At 52.7% G+C, this 15,202-nt stretch overlaps 6 protein-coding genes across 6 annotated transcripts; 2 read left to right on the top strand and 4 right to left on the bottom strand.

Moving 5' to 3' along the window:
• Positions 1-68: 68 nt before the first annotated feature.
• H257_00485 (hypothetical protein) lies at positions 69-2,688 on the bottom strand. The gene is made up of 3 exons (XM_009823206.1): positions 2,638-2,688; positions 2,331-2,583; positions 69-2,283 (listed from the first exon to the last, which is right to left on the bottom strand). Exons 1-3 carry the CDS (start codon positions 2,668-2,670, stop codon positions 116-118), a joined length of 2,454 nt encoding a protein of 817 aa, XP_009821508.1. The 5' UTR covers positions 2,671-2,688; the 3' UTR covers positions 69-115.
• Positions 2,689-2,969: 281 nt separating this feature from the next.
• On the top strand, positions 2,970-6,250 carry H257_00484 (hypothetical protein; the record flags this gene model as incomplete). The annotated part of the gene is made up of 11 exons (XM_009823205.1): positions 2,970-3,146; positions 3,234-3,547; positions 3,607-3,784; positions 3,882-4,136; positions 4,187-4,342; positions 4,393-4,551; positions 4,611-5,026; positions 5,072-5,513; positions 5,564-5,819; positions 5,944-6,126; positions 6,195-6,250. Exons 1-11 carry the CDS (start codon positions 2,982-2,984, stop codon positions 6,248-6,250), a joined length of 2,580 nt encoding a protein of 859 aa, XP_009821507.1. The 5' UTR covers positions 2,970-2,981.
• H257_00483 (hypothetical protein) lies at positions 6,137-6,937 on the bottom strand. The gene is made up of 5 exons (XM_009823204.1): positions 6,860-6,937; positions 6,732-6,788; positions 6,604-6,673; positions 6,461-6,558; positions 6,137-6,412 (listed from the first exon to the last, which is right to left on the bottom strand). The coding sequence occupies exons 1-5, from the start codon at positions 6,928-6,930 to the stop codon at positions 6,268-6,270; spliced, it is 441 nt and encodes a 146-aa protein (XP_009821506.1). The 5' UTR covers positions 6,931-6,937; the 3' UTR covers positions 6,137-6,267.
• An 88-nt stretch (positions 6,938-7,025) lies between these two features.
• Positions 7,026-10,312, bottom strand: H257_00482 (hypothetical protein). Its single transcript, XM_009823203.1, has one exon. The coding sequence runs from the start codon at positions 10,249-10,251 to the stop codon at positions 7,072-7,074; it is 3,180 nt and encodes a 1,059-aa protein (XP_009821505.1). The 5' UTR covers positions 10,252-10,312; the 3' UTR covers positions 7,026-7,071.
• Positions 10,313-10,409: 97 nt separating this feature from the next.
• On the top strand, positions 10,410-12,569 carry H257_00481 (hypothetical protein). The gene is made up of 11 exons (XM_009823202.1): positions 10,410-10,538; positions 10,590-10,664; positions 10,714-10,807; positions 10,867-11,023; positions 11,079-11,157; positions 11,221-11,309; positions 11,359-11,458; positions 11,542-11,674; positions 11,756-12,106; positions 12,157-12,236; positions 12,300-12,569. The coding sequence occupies exons 1-11, from the start codon at positions 10,434-10,436 to the stop codon at positions 12,561-12,563; spliced, it is 1,527 nt and encodes a 508-aa protein (XP_009821504.1). The 5' UTR covers positions 10,410-10,433; the 3' UTR covers positions 12,564-12,569.
• On the bottom strand, positions 12,299-14,998 carry H257_00480 (hypothetical protein; the record flags this gene model as incomplete). Its single annotated transcript, XM_009823201.1, has 7 exons — positions 12,299-13,107; positions 13,155-13,559; positions 13,610-13,795; positions 13,849-13,970; positions 14,023-14,400; positions 14,456-14,706; positions 14,761-14,998. 7 exons carry the CDS (start codon positions 14,996-14,998, stop codon positions 12,648-12,650), a joined length of 2,040 nt encoding a protein of 679 aa, XP_009821503.1. The 3' UTR covers positions 12,299-12,647.
• Positions 14,999-15,202: the final 204 nt, after the last annotated feature.

The raw sequence follows: 15,202 nt of genomic DNA, 5'->3' as shown, positions 1-15,202 counted from the left end.
CTATCTAGGGCCAACCCTATCTGGTTTTATTTCCACCGTAGGTAGTGCACTGTGAAATCAAAGGTATACATGGTCATTTACATGAGATTTTATTGAGCCATATAATATCAGTCCATCAATGGCCTGAACGTCCAGTTGATTTCCCCATATTGACGTGGGATATGACTCGCGCGTACTTTGATAATGTCGACGACGTCAGCTTGGGCGACAAATGTAGCTCCTCTGCCGGCGTCTGTGGCTCGAGTTTTGAGCGAAACCCTTCCCGGCCCACAGCCTTGGCCATTTGTACACACATCGCGACCTTCTTTGTCAAAGCTGCGGCTGCTTTCGGGGACAGCAATGTTTCTAGTGTGTTCGTCGCCTTCGTCGCGGCCTCTCTCCCTCGGCTTTTCGACATGTTGACATGCGCTTGTGCCCGCTTGAACTCCGAGAGGACCGTAGTAGGATTGCGTAGCGACAGATTGAGAGGGGGATTCTCCTTGCACTGGATAAACAGGTCCTCTCGTCCAGAGTGCTTCGTCATGGACACGAAGCCCCTGGGGGTGTTTATCGTCCATCGCGTTGGCTCCAGCGTCAACACATGCCCCGCCACTTTCGGACGTGGTGGCCCCGAGCTCTGTTTGGCCATATTGAAAGCCCCAACAACTCGTTTGGACTTGCTGCTCGCTCGAAGTGCATTCTCCACGTCCAGCTCCAGTCTTGTCCCGTCACAAGCGAGTTGGTGTGAATTTCGGGAAGTGTTGTTCTTTGCCATGTTCACACTTGACTTGTTGGTATTTTCAAACGTGCTCAACACCATTTGTTGGTTGGACGTGTCATAGTCGCTGTTGAGGTAACTCTTCGCTTTCACAGGCACAAAGCGCTGCAGTGTGTCCTTCGCCATGTGAACCGTGCCTTGTGTTCTGCTGATTTTGCTCAATGCGAGATCTAGGGCTACCTTGTCTTTGTTTGCAGCCTCGATCCATAACAACCGATCCTCACAGTCAAGTGGAGATATGGGCCACCGCTCTTGGCACTTGCTCATGTCTACGGCTCGACCACGACGAGGCCGTGTCAAATCCAAGTTGTTGGACTCCAAAATGCACTGCTCGCTGGTTTCGCCACGGACTGAAGTTGCTGCTGTCCATGGGCGCTGATACGCCACAATGCCTTTGACGTTTGGCTTCACTATGTCGTACTTGACATCCACCGCCTCGACATTGAGGCGTGCAAACTGCTCCTTCTGCATTGGGATTCTCGATGACGATGTTGGAGTTTTAGTTATGACCACCCCCTTCAATCGTTTCTTCCCAAAGTTGTACTGAGGGTCAATGTCCAATTGGCAAAGTTGGTTGTCGGCCGACTTGTTTTGTATCTCCCACGCAGGCTCTCGAATCGTAGCCACCCGAAGCCGGGGCTGGACCCATTTTCGATCAACGGTCAAGTCGATGCTTTCACTCAACACCCAACTCCTCTCAGTTGCATACGGGTTGCTGCCAAATGGACCCACCGCATCGTCGCGCCCCAGGGCTTTATCGTACTGAACCACCTTCCCCCGCGATCGCATGGACCGGACAGTGTCAGACTCTGAGTTTGCCTGACTTGGGGCTTCCCCCCCGCGACGTCGGAGCGGGGCCCGGAAGCATTCGACCTTTTTCATGCCTTTGAATTTACACCGAATGCGATCTCGGCCAGCCTGTCGCGACCACATGGTACCTTGGCGAGTTGACCACTGCCGATGACATTGCGCCATGGCCCATTCCTGTCGACCAGTGGCTGCCCGACGAGGCGGTTGACTCCCAAAGCCCGGTACTAAACGATGGCGAGTCGTCTGTAGAGACCAAGTAGAATGCGCTTGTGGTGGCAGCCAAATTTGGTGGCGGCGGCTGGACGACGAACGTTTTGTAAGCAAACACACGATCCCTCGTTGGCGAAGTCGACGGACGCTCGTTCGACTTCGCGCAGCTTGGGCCATAAGTGGCGTTCCAGCAACTCGACGATCAACCAGCACATACGAGATGGAATGGTATCCCAGACTTCGTGGAGCTCGGCGAGTCTTGGGTGGCGGCGAAGGTCGTTCAAGACAAAGCGCTTGTTGAACAAACTTCTCGACGGAAGAACGAGAAGAATCCGAGTCCGTGCTGCGATCGTGGTCGTTATCGTCGTCTGAGCAGTCTTGATTGTTGTGTGTTGGCGGGGATGGATTGGAGTATGTAAGCGGTGGAGGCGATGGCCACGAGCCCCCCACTATGCGGCGGGCAACCACTTTATCGGCTCGACATGCATCGTATATTCCTGGACCGACTAGAATACTATGATTTCCAGCGATTGATTGTATCTGTAGTACTTACGACGAGTGTTACGAGTGGCTTTGATCCGAGGTGTCGTTGAAAATGGCAACGATGGGATTTTGGGCTGTGTTACGGCAGGATTGGGGTGGTACTTTGATGGAGCAGGTGTGGACTTGGGTCGAAGTGGCCCGAGTGAATGCAATAAAGTGTCGATGTCAGCAAGGACCGACGATGGCTTGGACTGGTGTTTGATCTGTTGGTTGGATTGACATCGCGATTGGAAGCGAGGGGCCTTGCTGAAGGTCGAGCCAGTCTACCACGTGGGGACTTTTGTGATTACTCATGTAGGTCAAACGCTAGTTCGTACTCGCGTATCTTCATGCACTCCTTGCAACCCCATGCATGCTGCCACTTTGAAATGAAATGACATGTAACCGACAAGGTCGTGTCAGTTTCGCCGGAAGCCGGTGACATCAATGACCATTGCAATCAGCCCATAGCATTGCGTATACTCTGTACAGTACCAGTATATGATAGCTCAGTTTACTCCACACTTGCTTCGTGTGATGAAGCAGGAATTGAGGAGTAACGTTACCGGTACGGGAGCTTGCACAACAACTTGAACAAGGTGACGACACTGATTCCGGATAAGCAGGATCATGAAACGGCGCGAGCTTCATGTTATCCGAATGTGTAGGTAGAGCGATCAACATGACCCATGCAGATCCGTTGGCAGGCGCCGCCTCCATGGCACCGCCGGTGCGCATGCGAGACCATCGCCGCAGTCTTCATGCAGAGCTGGAGCTGATCCAAGACGAAAAGAACGACACTGTGGAATCCTTTGCAGCCAAAAAGTGGAGCGAAATATTCCGCCTGGTACAATACATATATTGATCGTCGTCGTACCTACATGCAACCAGTCCACTGCCATGACGTATTCAATATCATGCCGATTGATACTAGCATCTCCTCCTGACAAAATCCAAGCGCTTCCAGCACCTCACCCTTGGTGCGTTGTACGAGCACCTCTATCGAGCGTTTCCGCATCAAATGGTGACCAAACCTCGCCTCATTGGCGTGTTGCGCACCATTTGCGGCATTGACGCCACCAAGTTCACTTCCATGGACGGCGAGTCCAAAGCGTTGGTGAAACACTTGGAAGGACTGCACTACTGCTTTGAATCGACCAACACACAGACGTCCACATCGACTTCCAAGCTCACTATCGATTCGTCCACGTTGCACATGAATTGGCGCCTCTTGCTCTTGTCGCTCAAGTACGAAGACAGTCATGCAAGTGTATCTTCATGCAATACAAATATACTGCTTGCAATAGATTGCTTCGAGAACCGATGCTGCCTGAGTCGGCGTATTTTTGGTTTGGCTTTCAACTGTTTAGTTCCCCAGGGCTGCTGGACGACTCTCCCCACCTTTGGATCACACGTCACGACCTGTACAACATTTTCAACTTTGCCGCCAGCAGCCACGTTTGTTGTCGCGTGATCAACCAGCGGGTGGGTACTGTCTGCCACCAACGCATATATATATATATATATATATATCATATACCTGCCAGTGTACAATAGCTAACCATAATCTGCGACGATGCAGATTGCTCAAGCCGACAATGCCTTGCCCCAATCCGTGCTGATTCGATCGCAAATCCAGTACGAACACTTTTGCCAACTCCAAGACCACCCGGTGCTGCACGAAGTGTTTGAGACGGCCACGCAATGCACGACGTACTTCATCGAGCTCATGTCCCCGCAGATTCGGCACTTTGTCTTTCAAAGGCGAAAATTCGACAAAGATCGCTCCAAGTGTCGGAAATTTCTGTCGTATTACCACACAAAGTCCCTTCGCCTTGTACGTCCGAGCCCCGTGCATCTTGTGTGTGGTCATGAGGAAGGTTGTAGTACTGGGCGTTGTGGCTAGACCAAGTGCAGTATCGTCGCCACGCCCGACGCACGGTCCTCCGCGCGATGGACCAAATCGCCATGAGTTCTCGTTTTCAAGCCTTTGACAAGCTTCGACAGCATGCGCTGCGACTCGTGGCAGCCACAGAAATCCAAGTAAGCCTTTAAGAATGAAGTTCTTTGAGATGATTCTGACGGGATTCTAGCGCGTTTACCGTGGCATGCGAGGGCGACAGCGCTTCCTCGGTGCCTTCACCACGCTCCAAGCGGTGCTTAGCATACAACGGCTGTACCGAGATCGCGGTCAATTTCTCAAATTCGTTAAGTTGCTCAAACTCAAAAGCAAACACGCCATCAAAATCCAGGTTGGGTCGTTGTTTCGTCGTGGTTGGAAAAGTTGTATGAACGGGTGTGCGGTAACTAGCGCATATATCGTGGCCGACTTGGCCGCATCCAAGCGCGCAAGCAACTGCTGGATTTCTTTGCCACGGAAATGGCCAAGATCCAAGCCCAGCGGGACGCGTGTGCCGCCGCCGATCGTCGAGCGGCCGTCCGTCGCATTCAGGTCCGTCTGATGACTAATCCAAAAGGATTTGTATTGTGTGTGGTGCCTCGTAAACGTGTGCTTCAGCGATGCTACCGCGAGCACAAGACCAAAGTCATAACCAAACAAGCCGACGCCGACAACTATGACTACCAGCGCGTGGAAATGGAAATGACGCGCATGCTGCAAGTGGCTGAACGCGCACGGCAAGACCACCGAGCAGCAGTGACGGCCTACTTCGACCAGGTTCGAGAGGATACGGAAGCAAAGGTGGCTCGCGACACGATCGACGCACGGTGCGTCACGACTTCACGTGTTCGACCCTTTCACTGCCAAGGTAGGGAACGGCACAAAGTGGTGGTCCGTCGGCGGGAACGAGAGTGGGCGGCCATTTTGGCACAACGCAAATCCAAGTTGGACGCCGTCTCCACCTCCAAGCGCGATCGCAAAGCGGCGCGGGATGTGGAATGGCGGCAGAAGATCGAGTCGAGGGCGTTGACTCGTCGCGACAAACTGGTCCAGGTGCTGCTTCGACCCAATTCCAAAGACGACGACACCCTCAAGACGGCGCTGCTTGTGAAACTGGACGCCAAGTACAAACACATCAAGGCCAGCTACAAGGCAACGGGCATTTACATGGCGTCGGCCGAGATGCAGGACCGGGCCCAGCACGACGTGCTCTTGGACGAAATGGAGGCGGAGCGCGCGCGAGCCAGAGAGGAATGGCGGGTGCTGGAGCTTCAAATCGCCAAGCAAGAGCAAGACGATGCCGACAACGAACGGGTGTGTTGTCGACTACCCAATTTTTTCGCAAACCGATTGTGTTGTCGCAGAGGATGGAGATCGAGCGAGAAACGAACGAGCGCTTCCGTGCTGCCACGTGCATTCAACGCGGCGTCAAGGTGTGCTTGGCCCGCAAGTTGCTCCGAAGCAAGGTCGAACGCGCGTTTGAAAAGGTGTACGACGTGCCCACCGGCCAAGTCGTGTACCTCAACACGAGAACCAACGGCATGTGCCCCAAACCATCCTGTCTCGGCGCCAAGGACTTGCCCTTGGCGGACAAGTGGTACATTTGCCCAGACATTTCAGGTTTGTGATATTTACCTCCCCCCAGCCCCTTGTTGCGGGAGTTGCTGCAGTCCCCATCAACGACGAAGCCCCCCGAATTATAATAATAACTCAATAATGGTAACTTCGTGATGATGCTGTGTAGGCGACGTGTACTACTACAACCCCAAGACCATGCGCATGTCGTGGACAAAGCCAGACGCGTGTGTGTTTTGCGACGGCTGCAGCGTCAAGTTTGCCGCCGTGTATTGTCCGAATCACATGAAAGGGCGATATATGGACCCCCTCAATCTGTGCGCTGCATGTTATGACGAGCAAGTCGCCCAAGGTAAGACCATTGCAGGCTGTATCTACATCGCACTTGATGTGTTTACATTCTGAACGAGTTGGACGTAGATCCAGGCTTGGCAGTGAATGCATCGAGCTTTGACGGCGCGACCGTAACCATCTAACGATAACGCATTCGTCGTCATAGCTGCAGTTCCATGTAGTATGCATGATCGCCCAATTGATAGTAGTCTTGTCGAGTCTCTTGGATATCAAATCCCAGTGATTGATAGAGACGGAGGGCGGCGCTTCGTTTCACAGACACATGCAGGGACACACTCATAGACCTTTGTAAAACATGTCAGATTTAGCCACGAAATAGTGTCATATAGTACCGATGCAGACGACCAATGGCTTCCTGCATGAGACTTCGACCGACACCCTGTCTTCGCTTTGAAGGGTCGACCGCAACTTTTACAATGCGACCCGCGACCTACAAACGAGTATGAGCAACGAACTGTCTTGGACAGTAGATTACAGAGTTTGACGAGAATAGCACGTAGCCACAAACGGACTCGCCATCCACCGCCACGAGTAGGACATGGCCCCTGTGACAATATACACATCAGGATTGACAGACTTGCAATAATGGCTGGGGTTCAGTACGGTTTCTCTGCCTCGTTCGCGATGCGCTCGCCAAGGCTTTCGTACGTCGAAAACGATCTAAGGACGGTCGTGTATGATTCTGCATATAATCCCCTTATATAGAGAGATGCTACTATTCTCATCGCCACCTCGATTCCACCTCGGCGAGTTGCCTTAGGACTTCACGCGACGTCGTCGACGACACCTCGACAAACTTCATGTTCAACTTCTTGGACTTTGATGTTTTCACGAAATATTCATCTATATTTTCAGTATTTTCTGCTTGCTTTGATTACCATGAAAAACACTGCAAATTCACTGTTGACACAATGGGTTCATTAAATTATACGAGTAACGCCTCTCAAATGTCCAGTGCATAATAATAATACATGTCATCGTCGAAGCCAGGTGCGCCAACTGCGCGGCGGGCTTTCCGCCATGCTGCCGCCACTACCACAACGACACTCAATACCCCACTGAGCCCCAACAAGCCCAAAGGCATGGCAAACCACAGTAGCGTCTGCTCCCATCGTTGAAGCAGTGTAACGTTATCCCATTCCAGCACACATTGTGAAATATCTTGGGATACTCCAGGCAACGAGAAGAGCGGAGCACACACGGTGGAGGCTCGACATGTCGTGAAGTGGGTGTCGACCACTTCCGTGGAGTTGCCACTTTCACTCAATTGCACTAACAGGCCTCGACACACGCGGTGTAAATCACATTCAGGTTGATCAAACGTCACCGTGTCCACTTGCGGCAGGATAGAAAACCGCTTCCGCAGCATCGTCACGTCCAGTGTCCGATTCGAAAAGTACACGTGCTTGTACGTGAAATTGCACTCTACTTGTACGAACGAGTCGCCGTAGCGAGGCAGGGCGATGGCCATTCGCTGGACAATCGACACATTCACTTTGGAGGAGGTTACGACCAGCGCGGGGGATCGCGCCCCCAACTGCACAGTGCACTGCACGCCCATGGAGACCCACATCGGGACATGCGGAAACGGTTGTTTTTGATGCGTCCATGAAGAACTGGTAGTCTCCACGCCCATAACAGGGGCAAAGTCAAACGTGAGCTCGGCAAACGCGCTCTCTGGAAACGGACTCAGCACCTCTGGGAGAACAAGGCCCTGCGACGAAACGCCCCTCGTCGATGTTTGGTACCACATTTGATCGAACGCGTCCGCTGTGGACGTGGCCTGCGTGAGATGCAGCATCACATGAAACTGAAACGCCGCCACTCGACCGCACTGAGACCACGCCTCCATCTCCACCACCGATCGGGCTGCGTCAAAACGCACGAATGAATCCGTATCGACACTAGCCCATGGCAACACATTGCCTTCGTTGTTACTGGGAGGGGAGTTGGAATCGCCGGTTGACGTCATCGCAACTGAAGTGCTAGAGTTGTGGAGGGTGATGAGGCGATAGCGCCAAGATACAAACGACTGGTCTGACTTGGTTCGAACCACAGACACGTCATTGAGGCCACTCGTCCACGTCAAGAGCGCGCTCAGTGGCACGCCGTGCGAGCATTTTTGACTGGGGTTTCGTTGGCCAAATGCAGTGCACTCGAGCAGGACATGCACCTCTGACGATGGACCGTACTCGACATCTGGGAACACGGTCGACATCATCGCCTCGGTCTCAGCTTGAACGGTCGGGTGGATGGCAGCACGAGCTTGAAAAAACGTGGGGCCAAACCCCACCAAGCATTGGGACGACACGCAAGAGTCACCACTGCCACTGCATTGTGGTTCTGCTGAAGGGGAATGCGGGGGACACTGGTAGTTGACCCACCATTCCTTGAGTGTGGTTTCCCACGTACAGCAACGAGTGCATTGGCCAGGGGGCACCGGAATATCCAACTGGATCCGCTCCAAGTCCGAGCCAAACGGCGATGCTTGCAGTCGGCGCAACGTACTTTCATTCACGGGGTCTGTCAGACAGGTGCGACCATCTGCAAACGGTTGGTCGATGGGAGTCAAATCAAAGAAATCCCGGCGGGTGTGCTTGAGGACGTCGCAGCGACCGCCTTCGCTGCTTCCGCACACGTCGTTTCGAACGTCCGTTCCATATGCGTAATGACCTGTGACGAAGGCGTCGGTCTTGAGGAGATTGCGCACAGAATACTCGGCAGTGGGTATGGCCACGTTACTACTTAATGTCGGGGGGAGCTCGTGGAGGGCTGCTGCATCTGCTAGACACATGACATTGCTCACAGGTCGAAATCGATCGGTGATGGCCAAGCATGCGTCACAGGCCACACCGTTGCCTTTGATGGCAGGTTGCACAGAATAGTCGTTGGTTTCGATAGGTGAGTTAGTCCAGTCGACCTGGAGCAGGTACACGCCAGGGCTACGAAGGACCAATGGGGCCAACACGTCGACGCGGTGTTGTCCTGGCGGCAGCCACGGAACGTTTGGTTGATCAAACACCAAAGTGTTGTTACTTTGGCTTGTAACTTGCACATGCAACAGCTTCCCGTCCGTGCGGTTGTGCGTGGGATACGGCATGTGTCGAATGGCATGACCTTGGCTGATATGGCACTGGTTCCAGTTGTCATGGTCGAAAGTCGTGTCGATGTTGTAGGCGTAATATCGGTGGTTGAAAACGCACTCGTCGGTGGCCATTGCTGGAATTTCTTCACACACCAAGGAGGATGGACCAGGGGAAGTCAATTCAAAGCCGTGGCGACATTGACAGCTGCAGCGGCGGATGCCTCCGTCGTCAACGTAGAGCACGGGCATGCCATTAGCCAAGACGGACGCGCATTGGTACGGTGACTCGGTAGCGTAGTGGAGGTTGAATTTCCCAAGAAGGTCGACATCGAAGAGAGAGTCTTCGCTTGTCCAAGCGTTGATTGACTCGGACAACTGGTGCGCCTCCGCGTGGCGGAAGAAAAATTGGGCGGTTGGGATGCCGCGAGCATTGGCGTACTGGACCAGGTGGTGGTAGTCATATGCTTGACCAAAGAAAGCCACCATGGCATCGACGTCGCAAGGCTCGCCATGTTGGCTAAGGGATGGGGACTTGATCGTACGGAAACGGTCCCCAAGAAGAAGCGCATCCTCGGAACCTGTGACGTTCGAAGATGTGGCGTTCGTAGAAATCTCCGTGGCCTCAAACACCGTACAAACCGGGATTCGATAGCGACATGGATGGTCTGTCGGCATGGTCGGGATGTAGACTTCGTCTGTTTCCCACGATATGGCGCAATGCTGGCTACCAACTTTATACACCTCGCCCTCTGTCCTCGACTGTAAGCGGGCCAGCCAGGCGTCCGCCATTGACACTTCGGTCGCATCCAGCGTTGTGGCAAGCACCACCCGGATGCGATAGTGACATGTGATATCCTCGGGGCGCGCAGACTCGCATCGGGGGAATGTATGTGGCGGCACGTCGTAACTATTTGACGGCGGTGGCGGTGATGTCGATGGGGTAGCCGTCGTAGAGATTCGCCATGGCATGTAAATGGCGTTGTCGACGACGGCGTCAGATGCCATCAGCCATAGTGTGAGACCCCACAGGCGTTGCATCGTGGCGATAGGCTATGGAATGCGACGCAGAAGGTTTCACCCCCGCCTAACCTTCTTCGTCCCATCCTCGACGAAACGTTGTGTTGGCGATTGACATCCGGATATCGCAGATTCAGTTATACGGACAAATGACGTTGTGTTGCCATCAACATTCTACCTGAGGCTTGAACGCCACAAGCAACATGTCAGTGGACGAAGAGGCGTACAAGAAGGCAAAGGAGCTCTTTGTGTCTGGGCACAATGGAACCAGTGTGGGCGAAGTTGCCTTGGTGCTGTCTGTCCTGTCAGTATGTGAGCTTATCAACACCAAACACGGGATCTCATGAGGCCTGGTGTAGACGAGTCTGTGGTTTTACAGCGAGCTCATGGTCGTCGTCGAAAAACTGGGGCTGCTGGGAAAGAGCAAGCTTCAGGTAAATTCGTCGACTATTGCCCGATCACATGTCATGATGATGTCCATAGCGCACGCTATCGTTGCTCGTGATCGAGTTTGTGCTGCTTGTGCTGCCGATTTTGATCTCGTTCACGTTCACCGAGTTCACGCTCCCCATCACCCGTACGTCCACACGTATTTACATGCAATTCGACCTTGCTTCATGACGAACATCATGGTAGTTGTGTTTGCCGTCGGAGCGATTGCCCTTGGCACCCTTTCGTGGCGCCATGCCAGCGAGTCGGACAAGAAGCTGGCGCGCAAGGACAAACTGACGTTCCTTATGTCGACCGAAAAGCCAGCAGTGACGTGCTTTCGAGCGCAAATGATGATTTGCACGTATGACGCTCATAAGTTCCCACTCATGATGGATTGAAACCTGGTCATTCTGTAGCTGTGTGGCGATCTTGGCCGTGGACTTCACCATCTTTCCCCGCCGATTTGCCAAAACCGAGACCTTTGGCGTGAGCTTGGTATGTCATCAAGTTGATATTATTACTTGTATCGTTGTTTTGACGTTGCTGCTTCATGTGTAGATGGACAGCGGCGTTGGTCTGTTCATCATGTCGTCGGCACTGACGTCGGCGTATGCCCGAGGCGCGGTGGCCAAGCGGGCGTCGTCTTCGTACGTTGCATCTTTCGTTTCGGAGCAACTATATTGAATCATGAGGTAGATTTTCCCTTCGAGCGATTTGGCTGTTCCTACGACCCATGCTGCCGGTGCTCGTGCTGGGAGTGATTCGATATGTATCGGTCAAGAAAGTCAACTACCAAGTACAGTATGACTGACCATTGCCGTTTCGACTACGAACTACATCAAAGAACACACTTAATTGTGTAATCTAATGTAATCGTAGGAACATGTGACAGAGTACGGCGTGCACTGGAACTTTTACTTTACGCTGGCGAGTTTGTACTTAACGTTTTCCTTGCTGGCGTTGTTTGGCTCGATCGCGACGTCAGTCCCCGTAGCCCTGCTTCTTCTTGCAGGTTTGTCCGTTAACACTATTACTAGTTCACTATAATGTAGTAGTAATTGATGAATGACACTGTACATATGTGCACTTTTAGGGTACCAAGTTGGCTTGACATCGTACGGCATCGCAGACTTTATCTTTCACGCCCCACGCGTCGATTTGTTTAGTCAAAATCGCGAAGGCATTTTCAGTTTGTGTGGTAGTCCATTCATATCCTCAACTACTCGTTTTCGGCTAACGATAATAATGCCAAGGGTACTTGCCGTTGTATTTGCTGTCGGTGGCCATCGGCCAAGTGATTTTTTCCACCTCCAACTCGACGACCTCCCGGCACTTAGTCCGTGGAGACCGCTGGGTCGTTGCGACGCTGTTTATGATTGGAATGACTGCGTGGGGGGTGACGAGCTTAGCGACCAAGCACCTGACCCAACCGTCTCGCCGTCTAGTACGTTGCCTTTGCCATCTCAATTCAAAGGACTCATGCAACAAAAGTAGATCAACGTACCCTACGTTGGATGGATCGTGTGGCAAGGCGTCCTCGTGCTCACCACGCACTCTGCGTACCTCCATCTCTGGTACGCCATATTCGTATCTGGAATGGGTCCAGAATTCCCCAGAATCACACCGTCATGTGGTAGCATGTCGCCGCGGGTGCCGTTGATTTTCACAGGCATTTCGCGCAACCAGTTGTTTGTGTTTTTGATTGCCAATTTGATCACGGGCGCCGTCAACCTGTCCATGCAAACGCTGTACGCGCCGCCGGTCGTGGGATTCGGCATCATGCTGTTGTACCTGTTTGCCGTGAGCGTCCTCGCAGTGGGCCTCGAATGGTTTCACATCAAAGTCAAATTGTAGTAGTTGCAATAATATGGAGTGAAGAATCAAGGCTGAGCTTGTACTGACTGCTATAAATCTCAATTGTGTGTTCTTCACTGTGCAACGAACGACCAATGGAACCTTGCACTTTCAAAGAGTGCCTTTGCAGTTTAAGTCAAGTACGCCGTGAGAATGCACACAGCCACTAGCGCTTGCACGGCGTCAAAATACATGCCGTATTTGCTGGCAGTCGCCAAGAGGTTGGAAGTGGGGATCTTCGTCGCAGAAATTGCCTTGGCCCTATCGACAACTGCACTCGACGACGACGGCAGTACCGCCACCCGTCGGAGAAGGGCGACTGCTGCTCGCCTGGCGGCCATCTTTCGCCGAATGTGCGGCCGAAGTACCGATATGGCAGCATGCCACGCTGCAAATTCATGGGACCGGATCGCCCGTCGAACGAAAAACGACCGCCGGACCGACTCTTCTTCGTAGCTGATGAACATGCCGAGGGAGAGAGTCACGCCTACGTAGGTGGTGTATTCGACAAAGTGGACCGGCACAAGAGCGCTGCAAATGACTGCAAACACCACCGACAGCACTGTTGTCGACACGGTGGCAAACACAAACCTACGTGATACGTTGAAACGCCGTATAGACGTGACTTTGTACTGTACCGGACACGAAAACCCGATCGGTGGGGAAAAATGATGGCGTTGAGCAGGGCGAGGTAGTAACAAGGCGCGGCGACGCCACTGTTGATGCCCGACACGTCGAATAGAACTAGAATCAGGCCCATGGACAGCGCATGTAAAAATACAATCGACGCCGACCACAATTGCATCTTCCACACGTAGTTGCTAGGCAACGTTGCTTGCGCTTCCAGCAGTGGGGGGGACATGGACTCTTGCTCGTGGTTCTGCAGTTTCTTGGAGCCATGGCGTTCCCAGTAGTTGGAATACCGATGGCCATACCGCCACATGAGCCCCTGAGCCCCGAAATAGGCCGACACGACACTCAAGCGTAGCCCCAAAGCAATCCAATAAGTTTTGTGGGGGCCTTGCTCGGCAATGTAAATGTACCTACAGTAACGAGTGTTCATATTGACGAAATGATAGACAAAAAGGTGTACCGCCAGTCTTGTATCGCCAACAGAAGCTGATGCAAAAATGAGCTTTGCACGGCATACCGGATGGTCCGAGCGGCATTTTGATGTAAAGTGCACTTGTGGACATTTTGGAATGGCGACCCGTCAATGAGGTACCAGTAACGATTGAACGATGCTTCGATGTGCCGATTCTTGAAGCGCAGCGACACTCTACGTTGCGCCGTGAGTTCATTTTCATTCGATTGCAACGCTAAATCAATCACCGCTCGAGGAGTTCATGCTTGCTGGTTTTTGGGTCTTTCATTTCACATTGCACTTGAAACTTGTCAAACGATTCGGCGCAAAAAGGCAAATAGAGAACGAAGTTTCGCCGTCGAAGGACCTCCTAGACAATTTATGACTTTGCCATTCGTGTGGATTAAAGTAGAAAGAACTACCACACGATAATGGGCCACTGCCCCCCCCACAATCCCCCCCAAGTAGGAGAACCCCTGAAAGAAAATATCGGGAATGTTCTCCTGGCCTGCCACGAGGAGCGCCGCCAAGTGGAGCGCGATGGTAAATGCCACCATTCGCCAGCAGACGTGGAATCGCAGCCGCGTGATGCCAAACACTGGCACAAAGCAAATAAACAGAGGGAGAATCGGGCCTGGCTTGTGCAAAATGAGCTTTTCCGCCGTCAATTCCAAACACACGATTAAGAACGCCATGGACGAATAGTACTCGCACCACGGCGTCCAAGCTTCCACAAAGGTACACACCAACGCAGCAATGATCGTCGGTAGAGCAATGCCCATCCCCAATCCCAACGCCACCTATTTGATCATGTCATGACTTGGAAAGTTCACTTTCGCCTTAAGGGGGACGTACCGATTCAGGGTATGTCAAGGCTTGACCGTCCGTAACATGAGCTCCGTAGAGTGACTTTGCCAGCACGCTGATAAACCCCAGTAGAAGTGTATATCGAATCCGACGAATCGCGCGACGATGGAGCACGTACACGAACGCGTGTTCGTATTTGGGGGCAAACTTGAGCGTAAAGTAGTTCATTTCCACGCGTCGAATCAGCTGGCGCAAGTTGTCGTCCTTGCATTGGGCCAACTGGGCGCGGTAGACAGCGTCTACGTACGTGGTCACATGATAAATCAAGGACTACTGTACTGTACGTTGTGCACCTGAAATAGTCGAGTCGTTGTTGGCGTCGATGCCACTGAGAATGATGTCGTCCATGTCAGCTTGGGCGACACTCTCGAGGTGTCGTCTTCTCTGGATGGCTTGAAGCGTGGGCGACATGTCGCTGTGGCGGTGGTTTGGCGTGTGTGGGGCCTCGTCACAGGACTCGGGGGTCCCCACAGCCATGAACACGGGGCTCTCCAACTCACACGAGTCGGCAGACGCGCGTCGACGAGCCATTTTTCAACTGGATAAGCTGTCAACCTCTGCATGTATTTTTAGACCTGGTAGCATTGGGAGTCCCATTTCGGCAACTTCAACCTTGCCTAACCGCATGCACTGACACAAATATGTATCGATGTCCAAGCTCACTATCATGAAATATCCATCCCTATGCGAATAGCCATGTATTAATGAGCCCACACTTGACTATTGATATGGACT

The sequence above is a fragment of the Aphanomyces astaci genome (genome assembly GCF_000520075.1).
Source record: "Aphanomyces astaci strain APO3 unplaced genomic scaffold supercont1.1, whole genome shotgun sequence".
NCBI classification, from domain to species: Eukaryota; Oomycota; class Saprolegniomycetes; order Saprolegniales; family Verrucalvaceae; genus Aphanomyces; species Aphanomyces astaci.
Note: the sequence above shows the minus strand (reverse complement) of the source record. Positions and strands in the feature narration are given on the sequence as shown.